The following is an 18,681-nucleotide window of genomic DNA, read 5'->3' on the forward strand; positions in this document are numbered from 1 at the left end:
AACAAATTATTTGTTTTATGAAAACTATGAGATCAACGTAAAATGGGTATTGATAATTATTTTTAGCTCAATGTATTTTTTTTCAATATGAAAATCAAGAGTATATAAAACTATAGTTTGTAGATATCGGATATTGACATATGACAATATGACAATATGAGTTAACCTCAACCAAAACTTCTCAAAAAGACTGGAAGTTGATCACGAGAAATGTTCACTTTTTAGTGGATGTGTTGACTAAACATTGATGATATACATAGAAAAATCTATGAATGATTTAAAGTATCAAATAAAATTATATTCTTCCTCCAATATATTATCTTTTCAATAAAATGACAAAAGTCATTATGAGGATTAAGGTAATCCGGACACATGCGATTCATTCACATTAGTTGATATTCCCGAAAAGTTTACTAAAATTGTCAAGTAATTAAAATATAAACGTAAGATGAAAGACTTGGAAAATATGAAGAAAAAAATTGAGCTATGAATTCGATATTTTCAGAAGGAATATATCTTAATTGGTCATAATACACAACAAAGAAAACACTTTCATATTGATATGTTATATCAATTAATGATTGTTTTGATAATGCTCAAAAGATCTTGGATCCTGAAGTATCATATATAAGCATCAACTGAAGATATTGTGATCGATATTTTCATAAGAGCATTACTGATATTAAATTTTGAGAAATTAGCACGCAAGATCGAGCAACAACTTAAATATTTCGACGATGCTTGTAACATGATAGTAGTTCAGACTATACTCTTAATGACTTGTTTATGAATTTTCTCCAAGGTTTTTTATAACAAGGTTTTAATGAGGCTGTTATCAAAAAATAAGAGCCGTCGTACTCGTTTTCCTTCGGTGTGTTTTTGTCCCATTTATTTTTTCTTAGTAAGATTTTAATGAGGTGCATCAATCGTCAAGAGAATATACAAAAAGAAGTATTTATTGTTGTATTTTTTTTCCTCCGCTCAAGTTTTTCCAACTGAATTTTATTGTCAATGTTTTAACGATGACCACTTGAGTATCCATCAAGTTTTTGAGCAAACATCTAGCCAAATGAAAGATTTAACTAAGTAGTTGTTATGTAGATAATCGTTTATGGGAGACTATTAAATTATGTTTGTGAATGTAGATGATTGATCATGTAGATATATTTTCTATTAATATTGATATTTCAATCTTTTTATGTAAAAATTTATATTTTATAATATCATCCTATAAATAAGTCATTCTCTGAACTCGTATTTTTCTCCTCTACTTTCTTATTAAATTTATAACAAGAATAGAGTTGTTATATGGATGTATAGCCGAATTCGTGAAATTTTATAAGGTTAAAGTATAGAATTGTTGTGGCAATTAGGAAGAGGGCCACAAGGAGTGGATCCAATATCGGTTTTGGGCTACCAATCATCAGGGATGGGCCTAAGTCCACTATATAATCGCCACGTTCTTCTTTTCTTCACTTACACCCGGTGGTCGGTCTCTTCCGATGGGCATACTCGAAGCTGCTTACGGAGACATCGACGCAGCCTCAACAAATCCACCTCCCTTCCCGACTAATGAGGAGGTATGTGCTACCATCACCGCCGCCACAGCTGAGGAAATGAATCCCGAGTTGGCTGAGTTCTCCGTGACCAAGCTGTATTACGTGAATGGCTTCGGGAAAGAGCTCGAAACCGATGTTTCTGCAGGTATTTTATCTGAAAAAACCTCCAATTTTGGGAATCCACGTGTCCTCGATTTCGATCGAAACGACTCAACGAAATCCCCTAATTTTTTCCCAGAAATCGGTGGAGGCGAAGATGATGGTGAGGAGGAAGAAGAGGAGCCTCCTCGTGAGAAGCAAAAGAGTCTAACTCATTTTCCCAAGCCTGAACCTGATGTTTTAGAATCTTCCTCTCCCGCTGATACCATTACTCCAGTGCCTGAGGAACGAATGTTGCCCCCTTTAGGACCGAAATCGGGGAAGAAGTTGAAGAAGAAGAAGAGCAAGGATGTATGGGTGAGCACTTCTAGGAAAGGAAAGAAAAAGACCAAGCACGCTTTCAACGGCAATCATAATCCCAAGAATCCGATTAGCATCTATGGTTCACTGGAAGATAAAATGCTGATGCCCCCTCCATTCTCGAGATCTCCTGACAATAATGACGATAATCCAGACTTAAAAATATGTCTCTCTAAAGTTTTCAAGGCAGAGAAGATCCAATTGAGTGAGGATAGACTCACTGCATCCACCACAAAGGGGTACAGAATGGTGAGAGCAACACGGGGAGTGACTGAGGGTACGTGGTATTTTGAGATTAAAGTGGTGCATTTGGGTGAGACTGGGCACACGAGATTGGGGTGGTCCACTGATAAAGGTGATTTGCAGGCACCTGTGGGATTTGACGGAAATAGTTATGGGTATAGGGATATTGATGGCAGTAAAGTGCATAAAGCAATAAGGGAGAAATATGGGGAGGAAGGGTACAAAGAAGGTGATGTTATTGGGTTCTATATTAATTTGCCGGATGGTGGTTTGTATGCCCCTGATCCTTTATGCTTGGATTCAAATAAGGTACAGCTGTGTGCTAGTGCTACAGGCGCCAAAGAGGATCCCCCGAAAGTTGTTCCTGGTCTGTGCTTTTTATTGCTTTTCACCTATGATATGTTCTACTGCCTGCCTATATTTATCTCTGGCTTTGCATTATCCTTTATTACCTATTGGTGAATGTTTCTAGAGTAGTATTATTTATTTTATTCTGATGCTCCTAATTAAAGTCGTGCTTTTCTGAAAAGTATGCTGTATTGAAATTCACAAGACTTATTATGATATTTTATCATGCCTAGAACAATTCAATAAATCAAGTGGATTTTCTGTTTTTGATGAAATTGTGAATTGGAATAGAAAACTTTTCCAGGCATAGCAAGAAGTTTGATGCTTGGTGTGATCCTGATAAAGAAATTTGATTTACAACATGGAATTACAGCTGTGATAGTTGGTCTACCCCTCTTTGAAGTTCATGGTTTACATAATTCATCTAGAATTTCATTGTAGTTTTGAAACACAATTAGTATTCCTTTAAAGTGTGAAAATGCTCATTGTACGGTATTGAAATCCAATGTCCCATAACCTTGAGTTTACGGGAGGCAACACAAATTAATAATTCTATACATTGACAAGGCGCCGCATGTGTAGGCCAGAGAATTAGGAATTTATGCTCAAAATTAATATCCAAGGCACACACATTCAAGTTGAATGAGCATTGAACAACATAGTGTACTAGACTAACATGATAACTATGTGTGGTTTTGCCCACCATGCGATTTGAATCTGTAACCTTCCGGCTGCAATTTCATCTTGAAATAACTCGTATCAAAAGCTCGAGTTCATGAGAGGTGGCACATCAATGGTTCTATATTTTATCATGGATGGATATGCTAGATATTAAGTCCAACTTGACTTTTAAATACCGAGCAATCACATATTTAAGTTTCAAGGGCGTGTCACCAAAGGAGAAAAAAATCGCCACGGTATTTAATTATTCATGTATGTGCATTCAATTTCTAGGAATGTTTTTCAAGATATTATCTGGGCAACTAAGCCACAGAAATAATATGTTCAGACAAATTATTAGTTGGAGTAAAGTCGTCGACATTGCAGAATAAGGTTCTTGCACCTATCCTCTTGTGTTTTCTTTCACTTGATTTTTTGAGCACGGATTAATTTCTGTCAACCGGCATACGCTGTAGCATAAATTTATACTACAGTTATTGTTGTTTTCCATTCTGTTTGTCAATCAGATTACTTAGAAGCTTCGACGTGAAATTGGAGTACTGGAGAACTTTCCTTCATTTTTTATGAAATATTGCTCGTGGTGTGCAGGAAGTGAGATCTCTTTTTTCAAAAATGGAAAATGCCAGGGCATTGCTTTCAGAGATCTTTATGGTGGTCGTTATTATCCATCTGCTTCAATGTACACTCTTCCGAATCACCCAAATTGTGTCGTTAAATTCTGTTTTGGTCCTGGTTTTGAAAGGTTCCCGGAAGATTTTGGTGAACGTCCCATCCCAAGACCTATGATCGAAATTCCATATCAGGGTTATGATGTCAGGGTTCAGAATGGTGTGTCCATCGAGAAGCCATATCTTTGAAATTTGTTCTGCTTTATTTTATCAAACAACAACCAGGACGTTGAATGTTGGATATTTCTTATTTGAATTTTTCAAGTAACATTTTCGTCAACTTCCGAAACGGCAAACACATGAACAATGGATACCTTGTTGTGAAGTTGATTTATCTTAGCCAATAATGTTACCTTTTCCGTCAAGAAAGGATCAAAGAATTAGTTGTAGAATTTGGAAAGTGAGAAAAACAGGTGCCATGGACTCTCAAGATAATGGAGCAAATGACTTAGTTGAGCTATGTATACAGTTGTTTTAATGGAGCAATAGGTGGTTCACACCCGCGTTTATAAAAATGTCTAGTTAAATTAGCAGCCACTTAGTTCAAAAGTCCTAAAGAAGAATTCAATCCCAAATTATGGACTTTCTTGGTGGGAGAGCCTCCAAAATCATTAGTCTACTCTTTTTACAATATCTTGTTGAGTTGGTATCAAATCATAGCTTTGCCGGCCGCTTGAGAAGTTGACATCCTAGATGGCTTGCAATCACCCGACAACATTCACTGTATGCACTTTAATGCAATTTAATGTGAACACAGGCCATGTAATTGATACTGACCCGATGATATCCCTTTCCCAGGTGTTACTCATTCCAATATGTCAAGTTTCATCACAACTCTTAGAACTTTAGTCCACATGAACCAAAAATAAAGATAAGCCTCTTGGGCTGGAAAGTCGCCCAAATTTGTTACACTCCTAGATTGCTTGTGAAATTGATGCGAGGTCATAATGGTCACTCTTTGCAATTTGGATCTTATGTCGTAAGGTTCTAAACTGGTATTCAGAAAAGTGTTCTTGCCATTTTAATAACCTAGTTTTCCTTATTATTTCTTCTTGATCTTTTAATAATTCTTCTATGATGTTGTGATTCAAACATAAATGATCAAAAGTTGGTTCTGATTTTTTCTTCATCTTTAGTTTCTTCATCCGCCTATTCCATTTTCAACTCCTTGTTATTAATATTTGTATGTTAGAAAGTGGTATGGAAACCGCGATGGGGCATAAGTCGCATTTCGGATTCCATTTTCAACTCCTTGTTATTAATATCTGTATGTTAGAAAGTGGTATGGAAACCGTGATGGGGCATAAGTCGCATTTCGGATTCCATTTCAACTCCTTGTTATTAATATCTGTATGTTAGAAAGTGGTATGGAAACCGCGATGGGGCATAAGTCGCATTTCGGAAAGGAATGCAGAATCTAGTTGAATGTGCATATGACGGATAACATTGATCGCATTACCATGTCTTCTCTGTATAAAATCTTACATTTACTCTTAATATATCATTTTACGAGAAATTTGAGTATGATTGAAACTTTCTCTGTAATTCAGGTAATCCACGGAAAATTATCCGAATGTTACCTATATTCAAAGTATTAAAAGAGGACGACAGTGATTTTGTGAAAGCTGGTGAAATGGTGAGTTAAGCGTCAGTGATTTTGTGAAAGCTGGTGAAATGGTGAGTTAAGCGTCAGCAATGTCAATGAGGTTGGTAACCTTCGACATTTTCCTGTTAAAGCAAGGGCCGACGTGTATTAAAAACAGTAAACATTGTGTAAAACATTTCTAGAAATACAAGTTTTGCTCCCCCAAAATATATTCTCCCTCGACCCATCTCACCCCACCCCCCTTCCTGAGCATTTTGTGTCGGCCAATTTCCATACAAGTATGAAAATCTGTTGCAGAGTTCAAATCAGTTGTCAATACCCCTCTTTTAGCTCTATGTTCCATGCTTTTTAAATTCTTGGAGCAGTGTTGTTGCGCTCTTGGCTAGTTGGTGCCAGTTCTTTCATTTTCTTGTATGCATCAGTACCTTGTTTATCCATTTGATCTTGTGTTCTGACCTGTGTTTTTAGCACTATTATCTCTCTTTAATGTGTGTAAACCTATTGATAAGATGTTATAAGATTGTTATTTTTGTCTCAAGTCTGAAAGCTCACATCAGGTCAGATGCAATTGGAAATAAAGTGGCTTCTAGTGATTGTATCTTGAACTTGATGTAGGTTGAGTTGCACCATTCTGGAGTTTGATTCTAAACTATCCAATTTCGCTATGGTATCAAATGTACACCATTCTGGAGTTTGATTCCCATTATGGAGTTTGATTCTAAACTATCCTCTTTCGCTACAATATCAAATCTTATTAGTATATGATGTTTTAGAGTAAAGTTCACTAATTGATTATTTGGATAAAGTCTTGGTAGGTTTTAAGAATTAACTTAGCAATTGAAATAAAATGTTGATTTTTTAAAATTTGGGTGGAAACCAACGTACTAAGTAATAAGTATCTGCGATGTGGATGAACTGTATGAGTCGATGCATGCCATAGGCATTATAACACGTACTAAGTCTATTTGCTGTCATAAAATTTAAATCTCGTGTTATGTCTGCAACATTTACAGCTTTTTGGTAGTCTTATTAATTCAGAAGTTTGAATATAAGATAAAGCACACCTGCATACCTTAAAACCAACACCTACATATATTCTACCTTAAAAACCAACTATACTATTAATATAATGGAGAGTTGAGACCCTCTTGGGAAGACAAGGAATGGTGACCGTTATGTCTCTTTGAAGGAAATGCCGACGAATTTCTGAATGAAGGCCTCTTCTTGATATGCTGAAGAGTTCTTTTCACATAAAATGCTCGAAATTTTGGCAGAGCCTTCTCCTTGAATTTTAGAATACAGAAGAACAGTAGTCTGTATGTTATGAGAATGGCTATTACCACTGCTAAGTCCCACCATTTTGAGTGTTTTTGTGAAATTCCCATCACAGAATAGAGGACTTCTTCTCCTTTCAGTTTTGGTTGACCGAATATGGGGGATTCGAACTCGACCCCAATCATGTCATTTTTATACGCACCCTTTATTTATCAGTTAAAGAAAAAAACAAATTAAAATAATCACATTAAGGAGAAATGTTGAAAGCAACACAGAAAAACTTTAGCTTTACCTGTAAGCCCCATGTCATGTAATTAATATATGAAACCGGGAATCTCCAAAATGGCTTTGGAAGCTCGGGAAGGCGCCGGAAAAAACCAGATGTTGCCATCATAATGCCCTACAACTTACAATTAAAATAGAGCATTGGAGACAAAGTTAGAGTATGGAGAGGTGAAACTCGGAATACTTACCATAAAGCCTGCCCCTACAATGACCCCCATCAGAAAATTGGGAACGATTGAAGCCACTACCATCATGCAGCTCTCAACTACTGCTATACAAAATAAAAGGTCGACCGTGGCGTACATATAGTGGGAGAGGCCAGAGTGATACTTCACCATGAAATAAGTGATGGATGCTGAACTAAAGGACATTGTTACCAAGAATGGAAACGAAGAGATGAAGTTGGAAAGAATAAACACTCCAACACCATAATGTCCTTTGAGCCTTTCTTTGTAAAATATCTGTTTATGTCATGATACCGAACATCAGCATCTTTAAGCTGCAAGTTAGTATTTTACAAGCCACTAACTGGCACGAGGGTGATTCTCACTATAATTGATAATAATGTGTGAGAGACATATTTACAAAACTTAACTTAGGTTGTGCTTGGATTGATATATTTGAAATAATGGATTTGAAATTTATTTGATTTACTTGATTGTACTAAATTCAATTGAATTTAAGATCCAATCTTGATATATCAAGTTAAGCATTTTCAATAATAATTATAGTAGATTTCATATAATTCGTCTGAAATCCATTTCTCAAAGTTTTCTTCAAATAAAAACAAAGCAATCTTAGTGAAACCTCAGGTTGTTAATGGATGGAGGATTTCACTTGAATATAGGGGTTTGATTTGAGAAATCCATCATAATTACCATTACATTCACATAAATTAATAAATGGATGGATTTGAAATTACCCTATATAAATTCATCAATAATTGAATGAATTTGAAATCCATTACTTCAAACCCCTCAATCCAGATGCACCCTTAATCTACTTTGTGCTGATGCATTAATTGTGCTATTATATTCTTGTGCCTTTTCTTGGTGAACTTCATTAGCCTGGACTGGAGACCACTTTACAACTGACCAGTTCATTAACATTCAGTAAGTGGCCCAAGTTGCCAGTATCCCATTTCTACTAAAAGGCACTGGCAAGGATGTTACTAATATTTGATTTAAAATTCTATTACGCGCTGATACCAAGTGAGATTATTTTACCTTCATCTCTTCAATGAATGATGGAAATCCTCCAATAGTCATGAATGTCATGAAACCCGACACAAATCCACCACATGCTGCCCTCGCTAGAAGTGCATTATACTCGGTTCCATGTCCAACATTGTAAAAGACACAGCCAACACAAATGGACACTGTTATATATACGATGATTCTTAACCAGTAATATCCAAAATCTCTAGACATATTGGTGAAAGATCTGTTTATCAAAGTTGAAAGTTGCTTCCACCATGTTGCCTGGCTTCCTCTGGTTTTTGCGAAATCAATTCCTTGCTGCAATATATTTCTCATCAATAAGATTCTATTAACAAGGGTAAGAAACGTCATATAATAAAACCGATTGGTTTGTCTTTAAATTAATTTATCGACTCTCAAGTCGTATAAGATGCTTACAGAGGATGAGAATTTATGGACTACAGTTCTCACTCTTGCTGCGATTTTTGAGCTTCGATATTTATGAAGAAGCCTTGCTCTGATTTCTGTAGTTGCTATTTTAATGAGCGGGCTGGGATTATCTTTTAGATCCTGCATATACCGGCGAAAAGTAATATAGTCATCGTTAATTCAGCGGTGCTGGGATTAGCTTTTATCTGACAACATAGAGAATATTTGAGGGTATCATTCACTTACTTTTATTCTTTGAGCTCCTATCAAAGTTTTGTTTACACGATCAAAGTCTGTGTTTATAATACGAAGAAAATGGTCTGATGGGTTTCTTCTACTAGGACAAGGGAATCCCGCATCAGCAAAGAACTGTAAGAAAACTCACATGACAGGCATCAACAGTTCATAAATGTTCAAGTAAGTTTTCTTTTTAAGATTATTTCAATTTTTGTACCTCTAAGGTCATTTTGGTTTCCCCGAAGTAAACCATTTCACCGCAGGACAACAGTAAAAGATCATCAAAGAGGGTGTAAACCTCACTGCTAGGTTGGTGGATGGAGGAAATCACTGTTCTCCCACCAGATGCAACATTCTTAAGAGCTTGAATCACGAAAAAAGCAGACGCGCTGTCTAGACCACTGGTCGGTTCATCGAGTAACAAGAGACCTGGTTTTGTTAAAATCTCCAAAGCTATATTCAGCCTCTTCTTTTCACCGCCACTTATGCCCCTCAAATGCCAGTTTCCGATTAGTCGATCAGCACAGTCTTGAAGTCCCATTTCAAGTATGGAATTTTCTATGATTTCATCCATGTCATGTTTTGCTGTGCTGGTTGGTAGTCTCAATGAGGCCGAGTATTTTATGGTTTCTCTTACTGTAAGTGTCCCCAAGAAAATGTCTTCTTGAGTTACATAAGCCTGGCATTTCCATTACAATTAAGTGTATCAGAATTTCAAGAAAAGAGGAGCAACATTCATCATTTTCCGTAATTTAAACAATTGAACGATTTCTTTACTAAAATTAACGAATGTTATATCGATAACCGCTTTATTTTCGTCGACAGGACTCGGCTGGTCGATTTTTTTTTTTTTTGGTTGTACGCTCGATTATATTTCAGTGTACAATATAATCAATCACCTCTAGGGGAAAGAATTTAATTGCATTGTCCTTTTATACTAAATACAAGCACTAACTATATTGAAGTACCTGTACATTTGTACGTAAACATAACCATTATTTTTAAGATTACATTCCCTAAGTAAATGGGTAATTTAACAATTGAAAACATTATGAGCACATAATGAAACGGGGGAGACGCACGCATATATATATATATATATATATATATATATATATATATATATATATATATATATAAGAAATAAAATAATAATGATAAAAATATGTAAATTTGAGAATGGTGGATACTTACGAGGAGACCAAAATCTAGTGTCCTCCTCCTTCCATTAAGGTAAATATTACCAGTGATAAGTGCTTGACCTGAAACCCTGCCTGCAACATTCAACATGCACATTAACTGCACAACCACCACACACCCAACAGAAGAATGAGTAAATTCAAGTGTCCAATTGTTTAATCAAATTTAGAGATCCTCTGTACGCATGCATTCAATGCAAAACATACAGACTGGGTTGATTCCATCCCCCTCCCTTCCCTTGTCTTTTTTCAGAAACATTTCAAAGTCAAATATTATTGATTCTTGCTTTTTTACGTGGATTTTCGACAGAGATTTCTAAAAATCAGGTAAAAGCTTAATTTTTCTTTCTTTAAAAAACAAAAAACAAAACTATATCTACATATTTTCTTAGAAAATTTGGCATGATCAACTACTCTCGTTTCGATTCATTTATTTTCAATGAGTTTTCACTCTTTAAAATGCAAACCAGTCTAGAGGTCCTTGAAGAAAATTACTATCAATTTCCACAACTGTAATTGATAAAAAAAGATGAATTGAACAAACATGAATTGAAAAAACATGATATTAATATTATTCGAGAATTTCGCAACTCCCATTAATGTATTGGTAATATTGGGGTGGTTGTCCCAATTCTTCGTAGGAATTACTAAAAAAAGAAAAAAAAAAATACGGATGATTGAGATCAATAAAAAAAATGATCATTATCAATGCAGTTGGAAATCATTAATCCAACATATTTATAGAAGCGAAACCTAAAATTTAAATTTTGATGAAATAAATCATGGGAGTCTAGCTATATATATATATATATATATATATATATATATATATATATATATATATATATATATTTGTGCGTGCAGTACCATCGAAAAAGGTGGTACTTTTTGGATCAAAAAATGTATTCTAATTTCAAAATCATATATGCATATTGATCTCCCAGGCCAGCATAAGTATAACTATATATTCACATGTACATATTACAGTTCAAAACCCTAATGAAACAGATTTTGAAGGGACGACTCGAGACGAGACAAAAACCATGCACAAAGAGAAATAAAAAAAACTCATTGATTCGGAGAGGAAATTAAAACCTGTTAAAGAATCAAGAAATGTGGACTTCCCGGATCCAGAAGGACCCATAACAGCCATGATCCTACCCGGAAGAGCATAACCCGTTAACCCGTCTAACAATCTTCTCGTGGATCCATTCCCAAAACTTGGTAAAATCACTGTTAAATCTTCCCATGCTAAATATGCTGCCGCCCCAATCGGATGTTCTTCTACAGTAGATCCCTTTTCGATATCCCAGTTTCCATCAACAGTTGCCTGACTCGTCGTTATCTCTATCTCCATATTCTGTATATGTTTCCGATGTTAATTTTCTTTTCTTGAAGATAAAAAAAATTAAGGCATGCAGCAAGAATAAGAGTATGGGCCCTAACAGCTCGTATTAATATAAGTACTGCAACTGTGGGCATTTATTGCATGAATGTCGAAGCTGTCAAAAGTGATAGACGTGTCAATCGTACGTAAAAGGTTGGTGAAATTTAAAACTGGACGAATGAAGGGTTCGAAATTTAAATATAAATATATATATATATATAAGTTGAATTAAAAATGTATGTAACCATATATATGTCTTGAATTGCCTTCGCCGGCTGTTTGTTCAAACTAAGAGTAATATCATCTTAAGTTGAATTATGTATGTTATTACTAGGGAGTGTTTACTTCTTTCAACGAGTTGTTACAATTTGTGTTAGCTCGGCTGGTCTCTATGGCTTGGGATATATATCGAGATTCAGCTGCCTTCCTATGGCAGGATCATAATCACAACCGACAAGTTTGGAAAATCAATTAATCAATCACATGCTAACAAGGATATATATATTTTTTGGTTTTAAAAAAATATTGGTTTCCTATCATCAATTGAGTTAGGCAAGCATGCATGCATGATTGCGTTGGTAATTAATTTCTTGAGTTTGGCACATGGGAGTTACGTTAGTTGTCAATCGTTATGTCTTTCTATACCGAAGGTTGACAATCATGCACATAAGAGTTTTTTTCAAACGTGAAATTAATCAAACATGCTTCTACTCACTCTAAATTTACGGGAGAAAAGTATTATTTAAAATCAATGAAAAAATCGAGATATTCTAGCATGCATGCGTTGTGATCATCATCCGATCTGATCATTTAACAATGATAAAAAATTCACATGCAGCGTAAAGAACACGACATTTGGGTTTTAATATATATAAGAGTTGTTATTTGAAAAGACAATTTCACGAATCGATCTTTGTGTGATTAAAAATTAATATTTCTCGGATAGGAGATTGTCAATTTTTTTTGTATTAAACTAATACGGCTAATGCGTCGGACTGCCTAACTTTGGGTAAACAATTAATCTTATTATGTTAGTTTACAGACATCATTTATTAACGCTATCGGCCGATACGTACCTAATTTGCCTATATATATATATAAAGTTAAAATTGAGTTTTTTTCTTGGGCACACTGACATTTTCCCATCGATATTTACCTTTTTGCGTTTCTTTGCTGCACGTGGCGTGGATATAATTCGGTTATATATATATATATATATATATATATATATATATATATATATATATATATATATATATATATATATATATATATATATACACGGATTCGGGTATATCAAAGAAATATAGATTAATGTATGTCCGACATACACGGTGTTTGTGTTGTTGCATGAATTTAAAAATAATAGTTAGTTCCATTGTTTAGGTTTTGATTGTTTTTCAGTCCCTAAGGGAAAAAAAATAATCATGTATATATTTATTTTGATTTTAATTTTGGTCCTATTAATCATATCTAAATTTTATTATAATCTTTTAGAATTAACATTAACTTACGTAGTGGTAATACTAACATATATATTTGGTCCGACGAAAAATTGCAACAGAATAAAGATATGCCAAATCATTGATATTTCAGTAAAATCAATAGTAAAACACTTATCTAGAATTACAAAAAGAACCACGTTGCTTGGCTCTAAAATTAAAATGCGATTTTATAACAGAATTAGCAAACTCAATAAAAATCGATATCTAATTAGAGACATCTCTAATTAATGAACATATTATTTGTGTATTTGGACACAATTTCCTAGTTTCATCATAAGTCGTTTCATCAATGTCATCATTGAGAAACACATTCTTTACATCCATATAATGAATCTCAAGATGAAAACACGTCACCAAAAATATTATCATCCTTAGAAATTCTTTTTAAGAAATCAGAGAGAAACTGTCTTTATAATTGATGCATTCTTTCCAAGTACAGCTTTCAACGACAAGACGAACTTTATATCTTTCCACATTTTCTTTCAAATCCATCTTGGTTCAAATATTCATTTGCAACCAATGAGTTTCGTACTTTTATGCAATGAGACAAGGTCTCATACGTCATTGTCTTTCATATGACTTTATCTTCTCATTCACGACATCATTCCACTTTTAAAAATTAGAACTTTCTATAGCTTGACAGAAGTTGATATGATCATCCTTCATCACTCCAATGTCTGACTCATTTTCTTGAAGAAATCAAAATCATTTGGCATTGCATATCCTTTGTTCTCTATTGGATCTTCTTAATGATATAGGTTATCAAGATGATCGAGTTTGCTTATCTGGAATAATGGGAGGATCTCCACTATGGTCTTCCTATATTGTGTCTTGGTTAAAGTGGAGAAAATGATCCTGATCAATGTTCAATACACTTGTAGGAATATTTTTATATTCGTCTTCAAAGAAAATATCCCTAACTGTATCTCCCCCTAGCGAACTCAGGATCCTCAAAGAACTGGACATTTCCCGAGTAAATAATCGACTTACTTGTGGGATCATAAACTTGTACCCCTGGATCTTTTCAGAATATCCAATAAAAATAACAATTGATCGTCCTTAAGTCCAGCTTTTCATTAGCATACCTCATCTGGATATCCCCCAACATGCAAATGCTTAAGATCAGGAATTTTTCATGTCCAAAGTTCATAAAGGTTTTGATCGCTGATTTAGTTGGAACAGTGTTATGGATATATGTTGTGGTCATTAATATCTCTCCACAAAGTGATTTTGGTAAGATATATGATTATCATAATTATCACCATGTACTTAATTGTTCTATTTTGTCTTTCAGCAACACCATTAATTGTGGCTGAACCCGGCGTAGTTTAATGTGGGATGACACTATATATATTCCTATAGGAATCTAGCAAAAAGTTATGGATGTTGTTACCTGAACAGTCATGTCTATAATAGCATATATCATGGTCAAATATAATGCTTTTAATCTTTAAACCAAGTTAATTTTCAATTTCGAGTTTATAATTTTTGGACACATCCAATAGCTCTGTCTTTTTATGAATGAGATAAATAAATTATATTTTAAAAATCGTATGTGAACGCTGTAAAATAATGTTCACCATTCCATTAAGCCAAAGGGAATGGACCCGAAAGAACAGTATGAACATTGTAAAATAATGTTTGCCATTCCATGAAGCCAAAGGGAATGAAACAGAAAGAACAGTATGCATAAGTTCTAAGACACCTGAACTTATACTGGCTTCTAATCTTCTTTTGTCATTTTTTCTCCCTTATACACTTAACATAATTATTAAAATCTTTGTAATGTAAAGGCTCGAGAATTTCGTCTCACGCTAGTCTCTTTATTCTCTTTTCAGATTTATGTCCTAGTCTCTTGTTCCATAACACAGCTGAATTCTCGTCGGTTAATTTTATTTTAGTTCTTCTATTTATTTGCTGAGATTTATTAAATAAGCAATAACATTAAAAGAATAAAAATTGTCGTATCCTGATAAAGAACCAAAAACAACCAATTTTGAATTAAAAATAAACTGAATATTTCATTTCCAAATAAACAAATATAACCGAATTTGTACAATGCAAAAATAGAAATCAAATTTTGTCTAAAATATGGTATAAAAAATGTTTCAGGAAGATCCAAATAAATTACAGTCTTTAACAATAAACTGAATTTTCCTTTTTCCTCAACTTCAACTTTGTTGCCATCACCAACATAAATAAATCTTTCAGCATAACTTGGTTTTCGACAATCCAGACAACCCTATAAAGACACAATGATATGGTTGCTCCAGATTCTATCCACCACATGTGTCTAGGCACTTCATATGGTTGTTCTTTCTAATAGTTATAGCTCACCTTAATTTATAACTTACACCAAGTCTCTTTTTAATAGTTATAACTCACCTTAAACTGGTTAAACTGAGGAGGAAGAGATATCAAAAACCAAATGCACAAGTAAATCCTCAGAGAGGTCAAGCTTAAGTGTATTTAACCTTGAAGAAAGACGAGACATTTCCATATACAATGTACTCGTATGTTGCCTTTACCTCTGTACCTCATTGAAATTAGGCTTGTAAGGAGTGTACTAATTTCGAGGTCCTTAAAGAATTCTTTAGTCGTAGCAATATTGTTAGATATTGTACCCATGAATGTTTCATGAATGACCCTCTTTAAGTTCATCAAATACATGCGATTTGACATCTCTCACCTTCAAACTCTATCTTTTCATTAGAAGTACTCTTATCCATAATTGCGGGAGGAGAGAACCCTTATCGCAGAGTTCAAATCCATGACTCCAAGAATTATTAATAAATTTTCTTGTCACGAAACAAAATTTGAGTCATTTAATAAAAGAATAAAATTAATGTTGGAATGAATTGTTTGTATTATTAAAATCTGAAGAGAGAATAGAAAACCATAAGACTAGGTCTCATGTGAGACCGTCTCACGGATCTCAATCTGTGAGATGGGTCAACCCTACCCATATTCACCATAAAAAGTAATACTCTTAGCATAAAAAGCAATACTTTTTCATGGATTACCCAAATAAAGACCCGTCTCACAAAATATGACTCGTGAGACCGTCTCACACAAGTTTTTGCCAAACCATAATATACATGCTCAACCAAATATCTAAATAAAATAATCAATAAATTCAAATACCATAAATCCCATAACATGATATCGACACTCCATTAATGTTTTATATCCAGACAAAAAATAAACTTGTAAGTAATATCTAGGCGTATCAGTCAAACATTAATCGTAACTATCATGCCAAATAACAACATTCTTTTGGACCGATATATTATTCACATGAATAAACTGAACAACTATCACATGTTTACCCCCGACAAGTACATATATAATTATATTAAATATTTAACTTCTTATGGGTGGAACAATATTCATACAGATCACATACACCCAAAAAATATTTTGTATTTCGACAAAAGAGATAACTTTCATGATATTTTATTTCACTTATCTGTTTCAAAATACATATAACCATTGAAAAATTTAAAATTTAAACCAAATAAATCTAGACTGTAATTTTTTTTATAGTAAGTCTCGAGCGGGACGCTATGAAATTGTGCCCTCTCTGTGCTTTACACTAATGGGTTCATCTAGGACATATAGGGATGCGCTAAAGCTGTGCCTTTGTGATTGTCCAGGACAGTATTGAGCATGCCCCAGGTTGATTTTGGAGAGGATTTTGCCCAAATTTTTTATTTTCTTCTATTTTTTTATAAACAAAAACTAGACATAAACTCAAAATCTTCATATTGAACCTTTATAATTTTCAACCAAAATCTCTTTACCGAAACCAAACTTAACCACATACATAATTGTTTTCAACCAAAATCCTTTTCCAGATCTTAGGCAATAATAAAAAAATTCAAATAAAGTTTATTTATCGGATATGAAGCCAACATCATAACCATAAATTTTAAGCATATCTCAATGATGTAACATGAGTAGCTTTGATACCAGTTGTTGGAAAAAATCCATATAAACATAGAATTCATCATGTCAAATTATTAAGAATTAAGATGAAAACCTTAAGCGAAAGCGTACCTGAAGTCATAATCATTAATTCCTTAGAACGAATCTTGATTTTCTAGACCTACATGTTTTTCCTTGAGAGAATCTTTTTTTTTTTACCATCAGAACTATTTTCTATAATGGTGGTAGAGAATATGGAACGAGAGAACGTGAGATCTGGAGACTGACCTTTCTATCATTATCTTCTGATATTTCTCTTTTATTTCATCATAAAAACAAAAATACTTTTGTCTCTATACATTAAAAACACACAGTATATCCGATATATTAAAGCTCATTAACCAAAATCTAAAACGACCACTTTAAGTTTTGGGCATCACCTTAACATACAACTCACATCACATAATAATTCACATTTAAACTCATATATTGAATTTGACCCAACAGTTTCATCAAAAGGCCAAAATAAAAACAAATTGAATATTCGTATTATATGTGTGTGTGTGTGTTTTTGTATTAGTGCAGATAAAATTATAGCCGAAGGGTGGAGCATGGAAGTTATCCTTTTTCTCACTAGATAGTATTTTATGAATGTTTCATTAAGATGAATTGATCAAACAATATTACTCCTTTCGTCTCAAATATGAAAATTTTATTTCTTTGTTCATATATCCAAAATATATATTTCAGTTTCTATATTTAGTGTTATGTTCTCTACTTTTTTCTTATAATTTTACCCTTATTTGATTTCTTTTGTAATTAATAATCTATTTATTTAGTTTTGAAAACATCTTAGGTTATGCGTGTATGAATGATAGTAGTACTGAGATAGGTGACCTCCTGGAATGTTATTGTGCGTCAAGTTGTTGACATTGCGTCGTTTGATTTGATTGGCTAGGTGAACCGTAAAAGAGTAACTTCATATCTTAACGGGTAATAATATAATGTCTCTGCTGGAGAAAAGGTCGGCTGTCAGGAAAATGTAAGACTTATCTAAAAAATATGAGATAACACCAGCATCACACATCTCTCTAGAATCATAATCCTAGAAACCCAACCCGTTAAGATCCAACTGGGTGAACTCTACACTGCCGCGATTATAAGGAAACAAAGTTGCGCCTTGACTAGCAGTTATAGTTTTTGGCCTAATTGTAAACACTTGATCCTAAAAAAATGTAAATTATTAATTCTCAATCTCTACAAAAAAAAAAAAGAAGTAATAAACATAAAAAATATTACATTTAATAAATGTATTGTTTATTTATCATCAAGTTATAAAAATGAGAAGTCGTAACTGGATCCAATTTAAGCGGACATTTATACCCTTCATATGTTTATTTATTCAATGGCAAAAACTTGTGTGAGACAAACGGATCTCTTATTTGGGTCACCCATGAAAAAATATTATTTTTTTATGCTAAGAGTATTATTTTTTATTGTAAATATGGGTAGGATTGAACCGTCTCACGGATTATGACCCGTGAGACGGCCTCACATGAGACTCACTCTTATTCAATAATCAAGTGATAATTGTGACACTTTCACACTTTGTCTACTGATTAACACTAATATTAATTACAATTAATTGTTTATTTTTTTTTAGTTTTCTTCTTC

The 18,681-nt window shown here is 33.7% G+C and overlaps 2 protein-coding genes across 7 annotated transcripts; one reads left to right on the forward strand and one right to left on the reverse strand.

Moving 5' to 3' along the window:
- Positions 1–1,461: 1,461 nt before the first annotated feature.
- LOC140803991 (protein TRAUCO-like) lies at positions 1,462–6,290 on the forward strand. 6 transcript variants are annotated; one of them, XM_073159841.1, is made up of 5 exons: positions 1,462–2,628; positions 3,879–4,118; positions 5,509–5,566; positions 5,608–5,664; positions 6,104–6,290. In XM_073159841.1, exons 1-4 carry the CDS (start codon positions 1,503–1,505, stop codon positions 5,642–5,644), a joined length of 1,461 nt encoding a protein of 486 aa, XP_073015942.1. In that variant the 5' UTR covers positions 1,462–1,502; the 3' UTR covers positions 5,645–5,664; positions 6,104–6,290. The 6 variants fall into 6 exon arrangements, with proteins under 6 accessions (XP_073015942.1, XP_073015943.1, XP_073015941.1 ...); XM_073159842.1 differs by having other exon boundaries at positions 6,122–6,290; XM_073159840.1 differs by having other exon boundaries at positions 6,180–6,290.
- Positions 6,291–6,524: 234 nt separating this feature from the next.
- Positions 6,525–11,626, reverse strand: LOC140803990 (ABC transporter G family member 12-like). The gene is made up of 9 exons (XM_073159837.1): positions 11,284–11,626; positions 10,184–10,263; positions 9,207–9,668; positions 8,999–9,121; positions 8,762–8,893; positions 8,351–8,641; positions 7,313–7,585; positions 7,132–7,239; positions 6,525–7,042 (listed from the first exon to the last, which is right to left on the reverse strand). Exons 1-9 carry the CDS (start codon positions 11,543–11,545, stop codon positions 6,686–6,688), a joined length of 2,088 nt encoding a protein of 695 aa, XP_073015938.1. The 5' UTR covers positions 11,546–11,626; the 3' UTR covers positions 6,525–6,685.
- Between the last annotated feature and the right edge of the window lie 7,055 nt (positions 11,627–18,681).

Source organism: Primulina eburnea, chromosome 10 (genome assembly GCF_022965805.1).
Source record: "Primulina eburnea isolate SZY01 chromosome 10, ASM2296580v1, whole genome shotgun sequence".
Classification (NCBI taxonomy): domain Eukaryota; kingdom Viridiplantae; phylum Streptophyta; class Magnoliopsida; order Lamiales; family Gesneriaceae; genus Primulina; species Primulina eburnea.